The sequence below is a fragment of the Oncorhynchus kisutch genome, linkage group LG5 (assembly GCF_002021735.2).
Source record: "Oncorhynchus kisutch isolate 150728-3 linkage group LG5, Okis_V2, whole genome shotgun sequence".
NCBI lineage: Eukaryota > Metazoa > Chordata > Actinopteri > Salmoniformes > Salmonidae > Oncorhynchus > Oncorhynchus kisutch.
In genome coordinates, this window is record NC_034178.2 from 35,868,366 (window position 1) to 35,891,213 (window position 22,848).

The following is a 22,848-nucleotide window of genomic DNA, read 5'->3' on the forward strand; positions in this document are numbered from 1 at the left end:
GGGAGTTGTAGCGATGAGACAAGATAGTAACTACCAATAATTGGATACCACGAAATTGGGGAGAAAAGGGGGTAAAATTCAACAACAAAAAAGGGGGGGAAAAGAATAAGGCTGTAACGTAACAAAATGTGAGAAAAGTCAAGGGGTCTGAATACTTTCCGAATGCGCCGTATATACAAAAGTATATGGACACCCTTTCAAATGAGTGGATTCCGCTATTTCAGCCACACCCATTTCTGGGTGTATAAAATCAAGCAAACAGCCATGCAATGTCCATAGACAAACATTGGCAGTATTAATGGGCTGTACTGAAGAGCTCAGTGACTTTCAACGTGGCACCGTCATAGGATGCCACCTTTCCAACAAGTCAATTTGTCAAATTTTTGCCCTGTTAGAGCATCCCCGGGCAACTGTAAGTGCTGTTCTGGTGAAGTGGAAACATCTAGGCGAAACAACGGCTCAGCCGCAAAGTGCTGGGCCACACAAGCTCACAGAACAGGACCGCAGAGTGCTGAAGCATGTAGCGCGTCTTTAATGCTCAATACCGAGTTCCAAACTGACTCTGGAAGCAACGTCAGCACAAGAACTGTTTGTTGGGAGCTTCATTAAATGTGTTTCCATGGCCGAGCAGCCGCACACAAGCCTAGGAAGATCACCATGCGCAATGCCAAGCATTGGCCGGAGTGGTGTAAAGTTCGCTGCCATTGGACTCAGAATCAATTATAAAGCGGTCCTACAGATGAATCTGGGTTTGGCCGATGCCAGGAAAACACTACCTGCCCCCATGCATAGTGCCAACTGTAAAGTTTGGTGGAGGATGAATAATGGTCTGGGGCTGTTTTTCATGGTTCGGACTAGGCCCCTTCGTTCCAGTGAAGGAAAATCTTAATGTTTCAGCATACAATGACATTCTAAACAACTTTGTGGCAACAGTTTGGGGAAGGCCCTTTCCTGTTTCAGCATGACAATTCTCCTGTGCACAAAGCGAGGTCCATACAGTAATGGTTTATCGAGATCGGTGTGGAAGAACTTGACTGGCCTGCACAGAGCCCTGACTTCATCAAACACCTTTGGGATGAATTGGGACGCCGACTGCGAGCCAGGCCTAATCGCCCAACATCAGTGCCAGACTTCACTAACGGTGGCTGAATTGAAGCCAGTCCCTGCAGCAATATTCCAGCATCTACTGGAAAGCCTTCCCAGAAGAGTGGAGGCTGTTTATAGCATCAAAGGGGGACCAACTCTATATTAATGCCCATGATTTTGGAATGAGATGTGTCCACATACTTTTGTCCAAGTAGTGTATAAAATAGATTTCTTCTCTAATAATTCCTTCAGCATGGGAAGTTGTGAAGACATGTGAAGAGACATTGCAGTAAATTGTTCTGACTGCCCATGCATTGAGGTGTGAGGTAATTTTCTGGCGGCTGGTTTTCATTGGTCCCTCCCGGGTATGTCAGGGTTGTGTATGGTGGTGGGTGGAGCTGCAGTGTGGTCTGTTAAAAGCCCGGGGAGGGCCAGTAGTGCCATTAGAGCCAACTTTGTGTGACCGCAGTGATTTGTGTCCCCTTTATCACTCTGTCCCTAGACACACACACAGAGTGACTGCCACATCCCTCTCCTTCTCACCTCTCCTCCTTGGCCTCATACTTCTCCTCCTGCCCTTCCACACAGTCTCTCACCCACTACTGCCTCCCCATATTAATATTGTACTCTACTTTACCTGTCCCTCTCTCAATGCCTGTTTTTAATCCTCCTCTTACCCTCCTTTTCTTGTCCTTTCCTCTTCCAACCCCTATCGCTCTCCCTCTTGCTACCCCTTTTCTTGTCCTTTCCTCTTCCAACCCCTATCTCTCTCCCTCTTGCTACCCCTTTTCTTGTCCTTTCCTCTTCCAACCCCTATCTCTCTCCCTCTTGCTACCCCTTTTCTTGTCCTTTCCTCTTCCAACCCCTATCTCTCTCCCTCTTGCTGCCCCTTTTCTTGTCCTTTCCTCTTCCAACCCCTATCTCTCTCCCTCTTGCTACCCCTTTTCTTGTCCTTTCCTCTTCCAACCCCTATCTCTCTCCCTCTTGCTACCCCTTTTAGTGCCCTTTCCAGCCTTGTCTTCTCTCTCCCTTCCCTTTTCATCCCCGGAAATGCCTTGCCATGCTATCTTTCTGCATCTGTGCTTTAGATTAGATGATTAGATTAGATGAGTTCATTAATCACATGCACAGCGTCGCAGATGTAATCACAAGGACCGTGAATATTCTTATGCTCGTGAGTGCAAAAAGTGCAGGTCAAAAAAGGGAAGTGAATGAGACAATAATACAAATATGAATAATACTTGTGTCCATCTCTCTCTTGTTTTGCCCCTTTGCCTCCACATCCTCCACTGGTGTGTATGGCTGCCAGGCTTCCCCCAAAAAATGACCAAGAAAAAAACATACCCAATAATTAATCTTTCATCTCTCTGTGTATCACAAATGTCGTTCAATTCTTATGAGGCTGAATGTATCTCACCGGAGAAAGCAAACCAAGTGAACAACACACCGCCCTCTGTCTCTGTATGTGTAGCCCATCTATCTGATGCTGTCTGGTCAAAAAGAGTATGACATTGTTGCCGCCCACAGTATTAAATGAAAGGGAAGCCAGGGAGCATTTGGCTTCCCTTGATGAAAAAAATAATAATAATAATAGCCAATCAGCGTTGAGCTAAACAGAACACAGCTGTGAATGGTCCTATCTAAAATTGTCCCTTTCCTAAAGTAGCCATGGATGGAGATAGGGATTTGGATTTGTGGTTTTACTTAAATCTCCGTGCTGGCCAATGATTATAACGGAAATTCTGATCCAACCATAAATTCATACATTGTGCCCCTGGACTGAGAGGATGGTTCAACAGTTCAACATGTAGCTAGATATAGTTGGCTGGCTAATGTTAAAAAGCTGGCCTGGCGCATCGTTACCCATGAAAGGAAATTAAGTTAGCAAGCAAGCACTTTAGCCAGGTAGCCTAGGACAAAAACAAAAAGCTTGTACTGTATGTCAGTCATATACCATTCAGGCAACATGAAAGAGGAGGATGGCATTGGCATTTCTCTACAAGTAGGGTGAGTCAACATGTTTTTCTTGCATGCACACGCGCACACACACACACACACACACACACACACACACACACACACACACACACACACGCACACACAGAAATCAGTACCATGGACAGATACATCATATTATGTTGATTGGACTAAGTTGTTTCTGGTATCTTTTAGTTGTCCCTGTATTAGGGCTCACAAGTGGCGCAACGGTCTAAGGATCTCAGTGCAAGAGTCCCTGGTTCGAATCCAGGCTGTATCACATCCGGCCGTGTTTGGGAGTCCCATAGGGCGGCGCACAATTTGCCCAGCGTTGTCTGGATTTGGCCGGGGTAGGCCGTCATTGTAAATAAGAATGTGTTCTTAACTGACTTGCCTAGTTAAATAAAGGTTCAATAAATGTTTTTGACTAAGCATATGTGATTAGATAATGTTGACGTTGACATAGTGCTGGAATAGCCTGTTTTCTTTGCGACTTGCGGTGACTCCAAATCAATAGTTGTTTAGTAGTCCAAAAATGTGCTGTAGGTCGTATAACTACAAGTCCATGCTAGGTAAAGCTCCGCCTTATCTCAGCTCACTGGTCACGATGGCAACACCCATCCGTAGAACGCGCTCCAGCAGGTGTATCTCACTGATCATCCCTAAAGCCAACACCTCATTTGGCCGCCTTTCGTTCCAGTACTCTGCTGCCTGTGACTGGAACGAATTGCAAAAATCGCTGAAGTTGGAGACTTTTATCTCCCTCACCAACTTCAAACATCAGCTATCTGAGCAGCTAACCGATCGCTGCAGCTGTACATAGTCTATTGGTAAATAGCCCACCCTTTTTCACCTACCTCATCCCCATACAGTTTTTATTTATTTACTTTTCTGCTCTTTTGCACACCATTATCTCTACCTGTGCATGACCATCTGATCATTCATCACTCCAGTGTTAATCTGCAAAATTGTAATTATTTGCCTACCTCCTCATGCCTTTTGCACACATTGTATATAGACTCCCCCTTTGTTTTCTACTGTGTTATTGACTTGTTAATTGTTTACTCCATGTGTAACTCTTTGTTGTCTGCTCACACTGCTATGCTTTATCTTGGCCAGGTCGCAGTTGCAAATGAGAACTTGTTCTCAACTAGCCTACCTGGTTAAATAAAGGTGAAATATTTATTGTTACAGGCTAAATGTTTTGTGGACCTGACCGGACAGATGTTGCTCTCTTGCTCTCTTTTATGATGAAACAAAGGTGTGGTTGAATTTATCCTGCCACTGTGCCTTCTTATTGTCTCGGCCTTAAGCTTATATACAGTATCACGGTGTCAAGGCAAATGAACTAACAGGTTATAGAGCAAAAAATGCAATTATCACAACACAGGTTGTAATATATATATATTGTTTTCCTTGCTTGGTTTCCCCAGTGATTTTACCCTCACACCGCTACTATAATCTGTAATTCATCTGTAATTGGAAGGCAGCCCAGCTAACACATAACGTTCTGAGAACCATATGTTTCTTAGAGCTCGTTGAGAGCGTGTTTGTCCTATGGTTATTCTGCATACAACCTTTCCACAACTTGAAAATATTCCATAAAATCCACAAGAAATTATTAGAAACGTTCAAATACGTTTTGTAAGATTGTTATTTTGTTCTGTGTCTGTTTGAACAGCTTTGAATGAGTAAAACAAATGGCATGCTAGCTCAATTCTGGTGACGCAGTGGACTCATTTAATGACTAGAGATCAGAAGATCGTAGGTTTGAATCACACTGACGCCGTGAGATTTTCACTTCCATTCTCAGAACGTTTAAAAAACATTCAGTTTTACTGGTCAGGAAGCGTATGGCTTCGTTCCCAGAACCAATGGAAAATCTAAAACGTACGTTCCCACAACTTCCAAGGAACCACATGTGTTAGCTGGGAGGTGTTGACCCCCAGCTCAGTCATGTTTAGTCAGTGGATGGAGCCCATCAGGGATCTCAACTTTCCGCTCTCTTTCCCATGTAACCAAATGGCCAACATGCCTGCCTTGCCTGCCACCAGTGAAATTTTCAGCTCCAGCGGTTTTGGTGGAAAAGCAATTAGGATTTAGAATTCATTTTCAAATGAAAGAAGAATTAAACAGGCTCAGAGGTTAACTCTTTCAGGCATGCCCACACTTTTAGACAAAGAGCACTCTTTAAGCTTATTAAGAAATCCCTCTTATTGAAATTAAAGGTGGCAGAGTTGACATACGATTCTCTACATTACTCCTCCCCCATCGGACTGAACATTTGATCAAATGTTGATGCTCTCCTCTGTAATAAGGGTCATTGTTTTTCTCCTCGCTCCCTTCCATGGCTCTCTCTCTCTCTCCCCGTTGTTTTCTCTCCATGGGCAACGTGACAACTCCTGCTTTGAAACTTAATGAAGTTTGAAATAGAATTCTCAGCTACAATTATTCTGTTGATTCTGGCTGTCACGGGAATTATGGTGCTATCTCTGCCCAATTATGAGAGCCAGCAGAACAGACACCTGTAGCTGCGAGTACCCACTGTGTGTCTCTTCTCCTGTCTGTCTGAAATTCAACATGTTTCTACACTAGCTAATCCTATCTAATACTATTCATGCCCCTACTTCTGATATACAGCAAAACTGACCCTAGATCAGCTCTAATGTCTCTCACTCCTCCCTGTTTTTCCTCCCATCTCTCTCTCTCTCTCTCTGTCTCTGTCTCTGTTTCTCTCACTCGCTCTCTACCTACACTCCTCTCTGTCTCTGTCTATCAATCCCTATATCTCTCTATATATGCTTCTCTCTTCTCCTCTTCCTCTCTCCCCCTGTCTCTTTCTCTTTGTTTCTACCTCCTTATACAGTACAACAACCCTAGCATGTGTGTTCTCCTGCCTCTCTCCCCCTAAGCTGACAAGACCCTAGATTTCCTGCTGCAGCAGTAGCAGTAGCAGCCTTTAAATGGCTGCCTGATGGAGAGTGACATTTTCCCTGAGCTGGGGAGAGGAACGAGGAGATCTCTCCCTTTTCCTGGACAGAGTGCTCCTAATTGCCTGGTCACATTTGTGAGCCTGGCTGACAAGCTCTTACAAATCAATAATTCTGCTAGGGGAGATGGGGGCACAGGCCTTTCACCCCCCATCCCCTCCACCTCTATACACACGTACACAGGCACACACCACCCCCACCGCCAGCCTTAAATGGCTGTGTTTTTTACCCATGATTCCAAGACAAATAGGGAGAGAGCATCGGAGCATTAAGGGCAGCAGCCGTTCTGCTGAAGGCTGAAATAATGGATGGTGGAAATGGCAGAAGAGCCCATGCTGCTCATTACTAAATGGACTCTGTAGGGAGGAACTTTACCCTGCCTGCCTGCCTGCCAGCCTGCCAGCCTGGTATATACAGGGATGGGATGAATGGGGGCTTTTTCACAGAGTTTTTTTGTCTGCTTATTTTCCCCTTGAATTTTCCCTTAGCTGAAGACATAGATGCAGGGAATGGGTTTGAAATACGTTTAGAAGTGTGTATACTGTGTACTGTATGTTAAATATGTGTTTGTGTATGATGATGGGACACATATGTTACATCTCTTGGTGTTTGTATGACTATTCATGGCTTTTTCTTTGCCAGGAGGGAGGTGTTTCCTGTGCTGTGTGATTCACATTGTGTTTCTGTAACTGTTGCTGGCTCTGCCTCCTCCCTGTTGGCAGGCACTTTAGTGATGCAGGTGACCGCCAACGACTCAGATGACGACACCACAGCCAATGGGATGGTGCGGTACCGGATCCTATCCCAGACCCCCCACATGCCAATCCCCAATATGTTCACCATCAACAGCGAGACGGGAGACATCTTCACGGTTGCCGCCGGCTTGGACAGGGAGGTCAGTAGCACAACAAGGTCACACTGTCTGTCAGGGGGCGCAGGGGGGGAACAGTGGGGAGGAAGGGGCATTGACATCCTTTTGGATCGGTGTTCATGTCAGCCTGTTACTGCACATCCACAGGGTTACGGTATGTTGATGGTGTCTACTGTGTCACCTTACATCTCATGGCAGGGGTACCATGTCAAACTAAGTCATTATATTAAATATAGTCTGACACTGGGTGTTGTTCCCATTCCTATAGGTCACCACTCCTGTACACCAGTCAGTCACCTTCTGCCCTTAATAACGAACTCAGGATTCCCTCTCTCCCTAGACTAAACCTTAAACGTGATGAGCAAAATAGTCAGATAGGGTTGGGGTTGATTCCAATTCCAGTCTATTCAGGAACTGAATTGAATTATTCATGTGTAGAGACTTTTCATGTCCAATTCAGTTGACAGGAGTTGAAATGGAATCGACCCTGACCCTGCGAACAGCACTGCTAATGGCTATAAAATACCAACACGTGCTGGCCCTCCTTAAGGGGGTCATGGGAATGGATTTCACCTGGTTTATCCTCTACCCTCCTTGTGTCGCACTCCCGCAGGTGTTGTGCCCCCCCCCCCCTCTTCTTAGATCACTAATGAGGGAGGTCACAGTGGGTCAACTCTGTTCATCCCATAATGCATCAGTAAGCTGCCAGCAGACTATTTTATAAGAAGCTGTGCTCACCCTCTTACAGTCAGCCTCTCAGACTCACACTCCTAACACTCCTCTGTGGCCTGACATTCAGAGGGAAACACGTCCGCTAGTCCTACTCCTAATGTTCCAAAGACACAAATTTATAACATACTGTATCATTATGATATTATTAGTCTGGTGATTTTACCACATACATAAAAGCACAAATGCTGAGTCTAAGCCTTTGAGCTCTGGCAACACGAGTCAGCCTCATAACGTTTATATTCGCAGATTTCCCAATAGTCCCACATGGCAATAGCTCCATCCTGACCATTCTGTGGAAACCAGATGGATTTTACCTATATTGGAAACAAAAGACTGGTATGGCTACCAGCTTTAGCTGTTTAATATCTGATTTGTGTGTGAATAATTGAGGAACATAAACAATCACAATTGCATCCAGGTTCTGTATGCATGTATGCATGCACTTTACTCATTCAAGTATGCATGTTATACAGTAAAGGGTTGACAGTAGAAATCATCTGCAGTTAATGCAGGGGCCTGTTTCACTGTCCCCTGGTCTCCCCCACAGCTGAACGGATGGGAGTCAACCTCATTAATCTAGGTAGAGCAGAAACTCCAGCAGCCCTGTCCCACCTGCCTCTCTCCCTCTGATCATTCCCCTAAAACTGGGACACACCTGGGTGTTCACCCACCTACGCTCAAGGTCACACACATAAGTACACTCTCAGGCATTAGCACACATGTATGCATGCACACACCCGCACGCTCACACACACACACACACACACATACACACGCGCACACACACACACACACACACTGCGATGTAGCAGCTAATCCTCTTCATCAGTTGCACTGGAGACTAAATGGAATATTCATGTGTTAATTAAGGGGTGAGTGAGCCTCTTCAGTGTGGAGAAGAGCAGGGGAACAGGAAGGGCACTTCAGTGTCACCCAGCCCTGAACACTCCTGAATGCCAATTACCCTGCCACTCACTGCATCCCTGACCTCACCTCTTCTGTGCCCTCGTGCCACTGCATGTTTCAGCACACTGGTTAACAAGCAGGGCTAAGCTGTCTCTGGGTCCCTCGTTCTCTGCCTGAGAAACAGAGGTACTGCACATAAACAAGCCACTGGTTCTTTCTCTTGTGCTGGTGGCTAATGGGCAGCATTTGTTAGTCCTGGTCCTGAGTGTGTAGCGGTGAGGTACAGTATGAGGTAGCCTGCTGGGTGTCAGAGCTGCTGAGTGTAAGAGTCATGCTGTCCTGTACTGTGTGCCACAGATGGACTGGGCTGTCTCGGTGCTCTCTAGGCCTGGCTGGAGTGGCAGGTCCGTTGCTTTTCATTCCCCCAGGCTACTGCAGCCTCACCGGAGCCTGGCTGTGCACAGTGCTGGGCACGATGCTGGGCGGCGTGGCTGACTCGTGTCAGCTCCAGGTTGGACCATGTAAGCTCCGCTCTGCCTGATTAGGGCATTGATCTGACACTGTAGTCGGTGTTTCTGAGTGCCTAAAGACTGTCCACATGGGGGAGGAGAGGCTGGGCAGGGGATAAGGCAGGGCACTGGGCATCTACAGGGGCTTGGATGTGCCAGCTTCAGGGGACTGAGTATTACTCCTTCAAGCTGGGGAAGTGGTTAACCATTATGGAGAAAAGTGGAGAAAAGTTTGTTTTTGACATATCTGGGGGGGCAAGTGTCTGTGCATATGGGTGTATCTGAGTGTTTGTGAGACAGTATTTCATGTGTCATGAGTATATCATACTGGTCTGGGTGTGTATGTATATTGTATGTCCATGTGTCTTTGTGTTTCATACAGTGTATTTAGGAGGGGGGCTGTGCTCCATCTTCCTCAGAAAGCTGCAGTGAATGGGAGAGAGGGAGTCTCTCTGGGTTAAATGTGAGTCAGTGGCTGTTTGAGGTAGATTGTTAGTGACAGGGTAATCACTGTGGTCAGTACCAAACTGACAGGCCGGAACACAAACCACAGAGCAAATACGGAAAGTGCTAGTTCAGTGCTCATTCACGCTTGCTTTGTCTTCGTCACATGTTCAGTCTGCCTAGCACACAAAGCACAAACACACACAGCTCGGATTCAATGCATGCTCCATTATAGGGATTCTCCGGTACTTTTGTATATTTTTTTGCAAGTAGTGGTCCCCGAAAATTGCGTAATATGTCACATACAGTGTGTGCAACACATCATTGCTGTCTCTCTCTCGCTGTGCTGTGGGTGCATCATGTGCATCTTGCTAGCTGTCACTCATATGGCGAGGCGCTTAAGCTCATTGGTTGAACTCGAATTGCTAGGTTGTTGGCCCACATGGGGGAAAATGTCATGGGAAATGGCGCAGCACAGCTTCCAGAAAAAGTGTTGCTTTCAAACTAGGGATTTTGTGTCTAATTGAGGTAAGACATTAATTCTACTCATAGATTATGCTTGTATGAACTACACATTGACACATCCAGCCCAAAGTGGGAGGTTTAAAAAACACTTAGTAGTATCCAAAGTTCTGGAGCATGTCTTTAATGTTTTGTAAGTAAAAAATGTACCTTGCATTTTTCCTATCAATGTCAGTAATGACTTTCTATCTTTTTTGTAACTAAGATTTGAAAACAAACTCAACTCCAAACAGTGACTATTAGACAACCATTTCAGGATTTAATTTGACCTTTTTGGTTTAAAAGGAGTACTGGCAATAGAGTTCTGTTAGCCTGTAGCCTTTTGTGCTTTCTGAACTCTCTGGTCTCGTTCAGCTCCTGTGTAAAGGATCTCATTTTACCGCAGAGTTTGCAGCAGTGTTCTGTTCTTATGGCCCTAGATGCCTTTCAACCCTTCCCATTAAAGTCCAAGAGCTTAGGCCCGTGGGAAAAGCGCTGCTTTTGTTCTGTTTGGTGAAAGAAGAAGGCGTATTTCCTTTCTTGAGTTGGGCTCTAATCTAACAGAGATACTTCTTTTCAAAGATCTATAGGACTCATTAGAGACACCATTAATGGCTTGTTAGGGCAGACACACGGACGGAAGAGGCTAGAAGAGTGTGTGTATGTGTGTGCTGGGTTAAACTTCTATCAACTGTCAGGTTTGGAACAAAGTGCTGCAGGACAGCATGTCTCATTCCCCCGACTGTGTCAGAGTGCCACCTGCTGTTGGGCTTAACACACCTTTCCATGCTTGATCAAAGACTATGCACGTCTGCTACTCAGAGTCAGGCTAGGCACAGGACAGCAACTATCCAGGACTACTGTTACCCTGATGTAGCTGAATGAAGGGTGTATCTACTGCAGTGCACGATGAGAAGAGATGGTATTGATCTTTCATTATGACTGTAATAAAGCGCAGCCCATATTGAGTTTTCATTAATAGAGCTGGTCTAGTTCAAATTAACATGTGGAGCGAGTCCTAATGACTCTGCAGAACTTTAAATGACTCTGGGTGAGTTTAAGTGTTTTAAAAAGCCTTGCTGGATCAACTGACCTGACTATTAAGCACACTGCTCCTTGAGCAGAGAGCGAGAGAGATGGAGAGCGAGAGAGATGGAGAGCGAGAGAGACGGAGAGCGAGAGAGACGGAGAGCGAGAGAGACGGAGAGCGAGAGAGACGGAGAGCGAGAGAGACGGAGAGAGAGAGAGACGGAGAGAGAGAGAAATGGAGAGAGACAGAGAGAGGTAGAGAGTGAGATGGAGAAAGAAAAATAGAAAGAGCACTGATCTTTCCCCAGCATTTTACTGGCCTCCACCAGGGTTCATTAGCCAGCCACCTGGGTTCCACCCTAAATGCGTCTGAGATTCAGGTCCTGACCCCAGAGCTGTTATAGGCTGTGTTATTGAGGTCAACCGTGCAGAACTGGCCCAGGCATAGCAGATAGCAGGGCTGCTGAATAGTGAAAGGCTTGAAAAGAGGCCCTTTCAGCTGAATACAGGGTAACACTTTATTTGAATAGTCTATCTACAGAATATCAGTAACATTTCAAATCAAATGTATTTATAAAGCCCTTCTTACATCAGCTGATATCTCAAAGTGCTGTACCTGCAAGCAATGCAGGTATAGGAGCACGGTGGCTAGGAAAAACTCCCTAGAAAGGCCAGAACCTAGGAAGAAACCTAGAGAAGAACCAGGCTGAGGTGTGGCCAGTCCTCTTCTGGCTGTGCCGGGTGGAGATTACAACAGAACATGGCCAAGATGTTCAAATGTTCATAGATGACCAGCAGGGTCAAATAATAATAATCACAGTTGTTGTTGACGGTGCAAAAGGTCAGCACCTCAGGAGTAAAGGTCAGTTGGCTTTTCATAGCCGATCATTCAGAGTATCTCTACAGCTCCTGCTGTCTATAGAGAGTTGAAAACAGCAGGTCTGGGACAGGTAGCATGTCTGGTGAAGAGAGAGAGAGAGAGAGAGAGGGAGGGGGAGAGACCCTACCCCCCCCCCCCCCCCCCCCCCCCGGACACATAAATACTGGAGGCTGAGACAAGAGGGGTCGGGAGACACTGTTGCAACATCTGACGATACCCCCAGACAGGGCCAAACAGGCAGGATATAACCCCACCGACTTTGCCAAAGTACAGCCCCCATATTGCTAGAGGGATATTTTCAACCACCAACTTACCATCCTGAGACAAGGCCGAGAATAGCCCACAGAGATTTCCGCCACGGCACAACCCAAGGGGGGGCGCCAACCCAGGCAGGAAGATCATGTCAGTGACTCAACCCACTCAAGTTACGCACCCCTCCTAGGGACGGCATGAAAGAGCACCAGTAAGCCAGTGACTCAGCCCCTGTAATAGGGTTAGAGGCAGAGAATCCCAGTGGAAAGAGGGGAACCGGCCAGGCAGAGACAGGAAGTGCGGTCCGTTGCTCCAGGCAGAGACAGCAAGGGCGGTTCGTTGCTCCAGTGCCTTTCCGTTCACCATCACACTCCTGGGCCAGACTACACTCAATCATATGACCTACTGAAGAGATGAGTCTTCAATAAAGACTTAAAGGTTGAGATCGAGTCTGCGTCTCTCACATGGGTAGGCAGACCATTCCATAAAACTCGAGCTCTATAGGAGAAAGCCCTGCCTCCAGCTGTTTGCTTAGAAATTCTAGGGACAGTTAGGAGGCCTGCGTCTTGTGACCATATCGTACGTGTAGGTATGTACGGCAGGACCAAATCGGAAAGATAGGTAGGAGCAAGCCCATGCAATGCTTTGTAGGTAAGCAGTAAAACCTTTAAATCAGCCCATTTCAAGTAACTACTAACCCTAACTCTAACCTTAACCTTTATCCTAACCATAAACTTAGCCCTAACCCTTATTCTAAACCTAACCCTAGCCCTAACCTTAACGCTTATCCTAACCCTAAACTTAGCCCTTACTCTAACCCTTTTTCTAACCCTAGCCCTAACCTTAACCCTTATCCTATCCCTAAACTTAGCCCTTACCCTACCCTAGCCCTAACCTGAACTCTTACCCTTATTCTAAACCTAACCATATCCATTACCATAGCAAACAGTTGCTTATCAACACATAGTTTGTTGATATTATGACCATCTGTAGAGCATCTACCGATGGAAAATCCAGACTATCCAAATATGGTGTGACCGAATATGGCAGTAGGCTGGGCTTCCCTCTCCTCTTCACACTGACTGACCTGTCCTTGACGTCCATTTTTGACACCAGCACAATAGGAGGTTTAGCCAAACGGATTAATGAGAGCAGAGAGGAGCGGCGACTCTGAGAGGCTTACAGGGAGAGACCAGGGGAGAGCCTGGGAGACTGGAGAGAGAGATGGACTGGCGAGAGGGGCGAAACTATCGCTGCACTGATGGACACAGTGAACTTTCAGCACCATGGACAGCAGCAAAGTGTCAATGAGTTTTGTTTTTGAGTCAAAATAATATATACTGTAATGCGGTGTGTGCAGTGTGTGTGCATCTGTGCGTGTTGTGAGAGGGAAGGAGGGAGAGATGAAAAGAGAGGACAAGACAGTGTCTGCCGTATCTTCTCAGTGTGAATGCATGTTATACCGTCTGACGTCATGATTGACTGTTCTTTCAATGGTGGTCTGTACGGCAGCACCGCCTCTAGCTATTCTCTCCCATCTAACTGGCCTAAATAATGTCCATTCACTCTCTTTAATATTTGCAGCATAGTGGTTCTTCTTAAAGGGATGGCACCTCCATTAGAGTGAGTGATGATGAGGGTTGCTCAGAGAGCTAAAAGCAGGGACTTGTAGGCTATAATGGATGAGCCTTTCACTCGCGCCCGTTGGTCCCTCACTTCCTAAGCCTTTGTGTGTGTGTGTGTGTGTGTGTGTGTGTGTGTGTGTGTGTGTGTGTGTGCGCGCATGTGTTCATGAGTTTGCACATAAGTGTGTGTGTCAGGTTCAGAGCTATTTGTGCTAGTTATTCATTTGTTTGTTTGTCAGTCAGCCCACCTAGCTATAGTATGCTCAGAACTACCTTCACCCTCTATGATGTCTTATTTAACTAACGTGAATGTGGTGTGTCTTTCCAGAAAGTGTCCCAGTACACCATCATCGTCCAGGCCACGGACATGGAGGGGAACCTGAACTTTGGCCTGTCCAACACGGCCACCGCCCTCATCTCTGTGACCGACATCAACGACAACCCTCCCGAGCTGACCGCCAGGACGGTGAGTCTCCTCTCCACCCCTGGACTGACCTCTACTGTAGGGCCACACATCTGTATTCATGACAGGATAACATCAGCTGATAGATATTCACCAGGGCAGTGCCCCAAACTCTGTTGTGGATGCAGTCCATGTGTCTGATGCTATCTTAGAGAACAAGATTTCATGGCTCTTTGACAGGAGGTTAGAGAGCTGGACAGAGGAGCGGGACAGAGACATGTGGAGAGATAAACAGCAGGCGAGGACAAATAGGAGGACCAAAAACACGGAGAAGAAAGGGGTCAGAGGGAAACAGGAAGCTACTGCAGTAAAGGGAGAGTGTGTCGGAGCGACATATGGAGGGACAGAAAAAGTGGGATGAGAGAGAAAGATCATAGGCATGCTGTTTTGTGATGGGAGCAGCCCTCCCTCCACTCTTTCTGCCAGCAGCCTCTCTGGTGACCATGGTTTGTCTGCAGGCATCTGGCCCCAGTCCCATACACATCCGCACTGGAGGCAGCCTGACTTCTTCTGGCCCACTTTTGTGTGTGTGTGTGTGTGTGTGCGTGTGTGTGTGTGGGCGGGCGTGCATCACGAGGGAGGGGTAGTCTCTCCCTTCATTGGTCTTTCTTTCTCCCTTCCTCTCTCCTTTTTCTGTATGTCCATCCATCTGCAGAGGGAGGAGTGTGTCCACGTCACACGCTGCCTCCTCTGATGTGTGATCCATCTCTTGGTGGCACGGCGGTATCATCACTGCGTGTGCCAGGCAGGCAGCTGTGTAGTTCCAGCCGGTTGCTCTGATAAGAGGCCCCAGCTGTCAGAGACTAACCCACTGAACAACGCCTCTCCTCAGACTGCTCTGTCCTGTCTCTGTCACTCCCCTCTCACAGGGGAACACTCAAACCTCCACACAGCCACACTCCTCTCTCCTCTACTCTATGTCTCTACTCTCTCCACTGTTCAGTCTCTGTATGCTGTTTGCTGGTGTATCAGACATGGTGTTGGGCAGTGGTGGGAAAAGTACCCAATTGTCATACTTGAGTTAAGGTAAAGATACCTTAATAAAGAATGATTCAAGTGAAAGTCACCAGGGTAAAATACTACTTGAGTGAAAGTCTAAAAGTACAGTTGAAGTCGGAAGTTTACATACACCTTATCCAAATACATTTAAACTCAGTTTTTCACAATTCCTGAACATTTAAAACTAGTAAAAATTCCGTGTCTTAGGTCAGTTAGGATCACCACTTTATTTTAAGAATGCGAAATGTCAGAAAAATAGTGGAGAGAATGATTTATTTAAGCTTTTATTTCTTTCATCACATTCCCAGTGGGTCAGAAGTTGATATACACTCAATTAGTATTTGGTAGCATTGCCTTTAAATTGTTTAACTTGGGTCAAACGTGTTGGGTAGCCTTCCACAACCTTCCCACAATAAGTTGGGTGAATTTTGGCCCATTCCTCCTGACAGAGGTGGTGTAACTGAGTCAGGTTTGTAGGCCTCCTTGCCCGCACACGCCTTTTCAGTTCTGCCCATACATTTTCTATTAGGATTGAGGTCAGGGCTTTGTAGTGGCCACTCCAATACCTTGACCTTGTTGTCCTTAAGCCATTTTGCCACAACTTTGGAAGTATGCTTGGGGTCATTGTCCATTTGGAAGACCCATTTGCAACCAAGCTTTAACTTCCTGAATGATCTCTTGAGATGTTGCTTCAATATATCCACATAATTTTCCTGCCTCATGAGCCATCTATTTTGTGAAGTGCACCAGTCCCTCCTGCAGCAATGCACCCCCACAACATGATGCTGCCACCTTCGTGCTTCACGGTTGGGATGGTGTTCATCGGCTTGCAGTCCTATTTTTGTTTCATCAGACCAGAGGACATTTCTCTAAAAACTACGATCTTTGTCCCCATGTGCAGTTGCAAACCGTAGTCTGGCTTTTTTTATGGCGGTTTTGGAGCAGTGGCTTCTTCTTTGCTGAGTGGCCTTTCAGTTTATGTCGAGATAGGACTCGTTTTACTGTGGATATAGATACTTTTGTACCTGTTTCTTCCAGCATCATCACAAGGTCCTTTGCAGCTTTTCTGGGATTGATTTCACACCAAAGTACGTTCATCTCTAGGAGACAACATCTCCTTTCTGAGCGGTATGACGGCTACGTGGTCCCATGGTGTTTATACTTGCATACTATTGTTTGTACTGATGAACGTGGTACTTTCAGGCATTTGGAAATTGCTCCCAAGGATGAACCAGACTTGTGGAAGTCTACAATATTTTTTCTGAGGTCTTGGCTGATTTCTTTTGGTTTTCCCATGATGTCAAGCAAAGAGACAGTGAGTTTGAAGGTAGGCCTTGAAATACATTCACAGGTACACCTCCAATTGACTCAAATTATGTCAATTAGCCTATCAGAAGCTGCTAAAGCCATGACATAATTTTCTGGAATTCTCCAAGCTGTTTAAAGGCACAGTCAACTTAGTATATGTAAACTTCTGACCCCCTGGAAGTGTGATATAGTGGATTATAAATTAAATAATCTGTCTGTAAACAATTGACTTGTGTCATGCACAAAGTAGATTTCCTAACCGACTTGCCAAAACTATAGTTTGTTCACAAGAAATGTGTGGAGTTGTTGAAAAATGAGTTTTAATGACTCTTTTAATGACTGTATTATGTGTATGTAAACTTCCGACTTCAACTGTATGTGGTTTTAAATGTAAAAGTATAAATCATTTCAAATTCCTTTTAACAAGCAAACCAGGCGGCACAATTTGGCTTTTTATTTTATTTACGGATAGCCAGGGGCACACTCCAACACTCAGACACTTTACAAATGAAGCATTTGTGTTTAGTCACCCAGATCAGAGGCAGTAGGATCTTTTATTGATACGTGTGTGAATTGGACCATTTTCCTGTCCTGCTAAGCATTCAAATGTAAGAGTTGCTTTTAAGGGCATTTTTATTTCCACTTCTTGCTAACATTATTGTTGTTGTTATTATCAACCAAAACGATGCTTCTATTGGGACCAATAAAATAGTACTTTTGGTTGTCAGGGAAAATGTAGTCCGGAATTTAGTGAAGTAAAAGTCAAATTTGACAAAAAATATAAATAGTACTTTAATGTATTTTTACTTAAATACTTTAAGGTACTGGTGTGGTGGGAGAGTGTTGAGTATCCTCACTGCCTCACTTAGTTTAGAACCATGTGGCATTGCAGGGGACATAATGAATTATACCAGCTATAGAACAACCAGGATGACAATGAGGGAGAAAAGAAAAGCTCTGGCAACATGGTTTAGAACACATGGTTTGGAACACAAGAGTCAAACTACGTGTTCCAATAGTAACAGATGGATGGGCCTCTGTTGTGGAGGGACAGTGGTTGTGGTGGTGCAGAGGACAGGAGAGGGAGGAAGAGATGATGAATGGGGAAAGGAGAGGACATGTTAGTCATATTGAGGCAGCTGTCTTAGTATCTTACTGCTGTGTATTCGACACACACACATACAGCTTTACCCGCAGGCACACACACACACACATACACATTTTCCTATAAGATTGCAGTATTATCCAGTTTCTCCGTTGCTTTGTCTGTCAACCCCTTTTCTTCTCTTCCCACACAGCAAACTCCACTCGGAGCAGTTCAGTAATTATTTGTGTATGACAGACGCAGGAAAGCATGTGCATCTCTCAACGGGAGATGGAGAGAAAACATAAGCACACTAATTAAGTAAAATTGCTTGCAGGGGTATAAACCAAGCAGATATATTGCTTCTAATTTTTTTTTTAATTAAAAAAGCCAAATGTTTTATTCATTTGAGAACATGGGCATGAATATGAGAGTGTGATGTTCGTCGTTATGTGAAAAACAAAAAGACAATGGTACTTGCCACAACTCATTAGGCTGCATTCAGCGACTGTATAATCTCACTCTCCTAGGGTTATGGTAATGAGATCTAATCAAGTGCATCACACTCAAACTAAACTCTATACTCCTGCCGACGTTTTCAATTCACATCCACATTGATCGGTGTTTGGAGCAGTAGTCTGATATGTTGAAATATCAGCCCGCTGGATTCCAGTAGACCTTAATAGCATGCTATTCCTGGTCTACCTGAAGAGCGTCTGTGTGTGGCAGACTAGTTGTCTCTCATACATTGTAGAGTTTTGCTGAGGCTTGTTACTGAAGAACAGTCAGGGGCATACAGATGTAGGATCTTAATTTGGCCTACGTATATTGTCACAGCAAAATAATCCTGATTTTAACGTTTAGTCCATAATGTTTCTTGGACATTGGTTAGGCTATTAGTTGGCCAAAAGTAGGCTACATGAAAAGTGCCATACGGTTAATATAACCGTATTTTAGTGTGGGTTTTCAGTGAATTTATGTCAATCACAAAGGTCATCTGCATTTCCTGCGGTGCAGGAAAATTCTCAGCTACAATAGAGTGATCGAATTAAGATGCTATATCTGTTGGCACAGCAGACTTCATTAGCTGTTAGTGATAGTAGATGCGCCACTGCATGTGGCACTAGTGTGACATGTAAAAGGCTGAAATGATGTGGGTTGCCAATGCCTGGGGCTCCATCACCATCACAAAGAGGATATAATAACACCCTTAATACTGATTCAACCCTTCTACTCAGAGAGAAACATTGTGAGAGTTATATTTAAGGGCATTTGTATTTCCACTTCTTGCTAACATTATTGCCCTTTTGTTGTGGTTGTTGTTGTTGTTGTTCTCAACCAAGACTATGCTTCTATTGAGAACCGTAAAATATCCCGTAGAGCCATATTGAGTTGTGGAGCTGATTCTCTTTCCGTCTCTCTCGTCGTGAGAAAAGGAAAACAGAATGCAGTGCTTTCTAAAACGCTGCATCATCACAAGGCTTAATTCTTATATTATATTTCCGTTAGTCTCAATTTAATCTCCAATTAGGTGGTTAGTAGCAGTTCAGTGGAATGAATTCCCAGTGAGGATCTGGATCTGAATCCTCTTGACTTTCAAAGTCAAATGTTGATGCATTAATGAAATTGGAGTTTACCATATCATTCTGAATTGAACCTGTCCTCGGTCATTTTTCAATCAGAACCCATTGCTGGGCACTCCAGCTCCCTAGCCAGTAACGAGCATAGGCTCCCATCAGGCTCTCTTGTTTGTCTCTCTGGCTGCTTATCAGATGGACTACCTGTTACTTTCAAGGGTGGGGACATCTTCCCAGAGCCCATTATCCAGTTAGAACCGTTCCATAAGGTTTTTAAATCTCATTCTCCCTCTCTTTCTCCCAACGTTGCCGTACAAGCTTGGAAGGTTTTTTTTTCCTGTCTGTGTTGAAGCTCGGAGTGAAAATAAAATAGAGGAGCCGACACACCACAGAGAATGTGCATATTTAATTTGTTCTGTGCTTATCGGCGTGGCGATGCTGCAGGGGACAGGGGCTGGGGAGGAGGAGGAGAGGGGGGTTTGGATGCAGCCCCAGCGCCATGATGAAGCCATTAGAGTGAACAGCAGCTGGCAGACACACACCATAAACCAGTTAACGCATCACAAGAGGAAACAGGGATTACTGTCTGACAATAAAAGCTGTGGTGTGTGTGTATTGTGTGTGTATTGTGTGTGTGTGTGTATTGTGTGTGTGTGTGTCTCTTGAATATGAAAGAGACCGCTGCAGAATGTGTTCACTTTGTTTGGACTAAATTCCTGTACAGTAGGTTTTTGTGTATGCCGCTTTTGCTCTGACTATACCTCTGAGTTTTCTGTATCATTGAGTGGGACTGAATAGTTTTAGATTGGAATATAATGAAGATCATTACCCAAAGATGGTTCGTGCCATCCATTTAATTACAGTACTTATTTAATTTCTTAATTGCTAAATGTGCAGCATTAGATGTAAATGGATAAACACTTCATTGAACAAAACCATTGGTTTGTATAAAGACTTCCACACATTGACATTCAGCAGTATAAGGAAAGGCAATACTATTATAAAAACGCTATCTAAAGTCATAGAAATATCTCACTTTCTCTCACTACCTCCCTCCGTCCCTCCCTCCTCTCTCCTTCCTTCCGTCCCTCCCTCCTCTCTCTCCTTCCCTCCATCCCTCCCTCCCTCCATCCCTCCCTCCTCTCTCTCCTTCCCTCCATCCCTCCCTCCTCTCTCTCCTTCCCTCCATCCCTCCCTCCTCTCTCTCCTTCCTTCTATCCCTCCCTCCTCTCTTCCTTCCATCCCTCCCTCCTCTCTCCTTCCCTCCATCCCTCCCTCCTCTCTCTCCTTCCTTCCATCCCTCCCTCCTCTCTCTCCTTCCCTCCATCCCTCCCTCCTCTCTCCTTCCTTCTATCCATCCCTCCCTCCTCTCTCCTTCCTTCTATCCCTCCCTCCTCTCTCTCCTTCCTTCCATCCCTCCCTCCTCTCTCTCCTTCCCTCCATCCCTCCCTCCTCTCTCTCCTTCCTTCCATCCCTCCCTCCTCTCTCTCCTTCCTTCCTTCCCTCCCTCCTCTCTCTCCTTCCTTCCTTCCTTCCCTCCCTCCTCTCTCTCCTTCCTTCTTTCCTTCCTTCCTTCCCTCCCTCCCTCCTCTCTCTCCTTCCTTCCTTCCCTCCCTCCCGCTCTCTCTAGTTTTCGGGGGAGGTCCCAGAGAACAGGGTGAATGTGGTGGTGGCCAATCTGACAGTGATTGACAGGGATCAGCCTCACAGCCCCAACTGGGCTGCCCAGTACCGCATCGCCAGCGGAGACCCCCAGGGTCACTTCCTCATCCGCACCAACCCTGTCAACAATGACGGCATGGTCACTGTGGTCAAGGTAGGGAACTACTTTACTGTTTAAATAAACAACTCCAAGTGCTAAATTATGATTAACTTTTGTTCCATATTGATATGGGTGCATTTGAGTTATTTCATTTCTCTTTCCTTTCTCTTTCATCTTTCTCTCTCTCTGTCTCCCTCCCTCACTTTCGCCCTCCCTCCCTCCCTATATATCTTTCTCCCCACCCCTCTCTCCCTGCAGCCAGTGGACTATGAGCAGAACAGGGCCTTCATGCTGACAGTGATAGTCTCTAACAAGGCCCCTCTGGCCAGTGGGATCCAGTCTTCTCTCCAGTCTTCAGCGGGGGTCACCATCTCCGTACAGGATGTCAACGAACCCCCTGTCTTCCCTTCCAACCCCAAGTCCATCCGCTTCGAGGAGGGTGTCCCTGCAGGCACCACACTCACCGTGTTTGCTGCCCAAGACCCTGACCTCTTCATCCATCAAACTGTCCGGTATGTTAGGAACTACAGACTGTTAGGAACTACAGGCTTAATTTCAGATAGACGCTGATTGTATTTTGCATGGATTTGCGCCGTCGTAAGGCTGAACTGCCTTCTGTGTCATTCTTAACTGACCTGCTCCCAAAACCAAAGTCCATTCATTTCCCTGTTGCCTAACAACGAAGGAGGAAAGGTTACATCGTAATAAGCTGGACTGTGTCCAGCTACTCTTTCCCCCTCTCCCCCTCTCCCACATACTCACTGGGTCAAAGGTCATTGATCCACTCCATCCCCAGATTCAGCACCAATCAATTCCACTCTCAGTTCAGTCGGACACCCGTTAAAGAATCGATGCAGTGCAGGCAAACAAATAAACTCTAAAAACACAAGTTCTTCTCATAAATGGATTCACTCAAACTTAGTCTTTCACTGTTGTTTTGTCTTCTGAGAGCCACAGAACTCCTCTTTCTCTCTCGCTAGCCTCTCTCTCACTCCTTTCACTCTCTCTGTCTCTTTTTTTCTCCTTCATTGATGAGAATTCAGCCCTTTCGTCTTCTCCAGAGATGTCGTGGCAGCCGACAGGCAGCTCATGTTTGGACAGCCTGATCACCACTGGCTGATTCACTTTAGTGACCTTGCCGACAGATGACGTGAGGAGCTGCAGTCTGTGTGTGTACCAGAAGACTGCTCTTCCTTCCCTGTCACTCCTCCCCCTGCTTTCTCATGTGGAGGGGGAAGAAGAGCGGTGGAGAGGAGAAGAGAGGGGGTAGACAGGGTCTGATTTGCCAGCTGGTTTTACTGTCAGACTTGGGGGAAGTGGTAGCGTGCATGGGTGGATCGTAGAACTGCACCACAAGCTGTGTGCCCTTCTCCATGTGCCAGCCTTTGCCAGCTGGGTGTCAGAGAGAGGCGTGAGTGCCCCCGGGCTGCCACCGTGGCATGGAGAGAGAGATGACAGAGCCTCTCACAACAACTAGAGACCTCTGTTTCACCTGCCAAGGGACATCAAATCCAAACTGACACCCAAGTCTGTTGGCGTGACGTTCTGACTCTCATTTTCTTGTTATTTTGTCTTCTAATCTGTTGATTTCCCCATGATGAAACGCCACATCGATACCTCAATGTATTTCTCAGTCTTTTACCTCCCTCCGTCCCTTGGAATCTAAATGTGGCAGAGTGTTTCATTAAGAGGAGATAGATTTCGCTGCTTAGCTGCCATTATCTCCCACACATCTCATTGGCACTCGCTAACTTGTGTCATCCTCCAGCGTGTTCTCTAATTAGACCTATTCTCATCATCATCAGCAGCAGCATCAGACCACCTCTTGCCAGGCATCTGATCTCGCTATACCT

The 22,848-nt window shown here is 45.8% G+C and overlaps 1 protein-coding gene across 2 annotated transcripts in view; it reads left to right on the top strand.

The window, feature by feature from the left end:
* The window catches only part of LOC109890185 (cadherin-4-like), a 242,741-nt gene that overhangs the window by 201,258 nt on the left and 18,635 nt on the right, over positions 1 to 22,848 (top strand). For both annotated transcript variants that reach the window (XM_020482164.2, XM_031824984.1), the window contains exons 8-11: positions 6,776 to 6,948; positions 14,131 to 14,268; positions 20,864 to 21,049; positions 21,254 to 21,507. In XM_020482164.2, the coding sequence (XP_020337753.1) occupies positions 6,776 to 6,948; positions 14,131 to 14,268; positions 20,864 to 21,049; positions 21,254 to 21,507 (751 nt within the window). The remainder of the gene's footprint in view (positions 1 to 6,775; positions 6,949 to 14,130; positions 14,269 to 20,863; positions 21,050 to 21,253; positions 21,508 to 22,848) is intronic.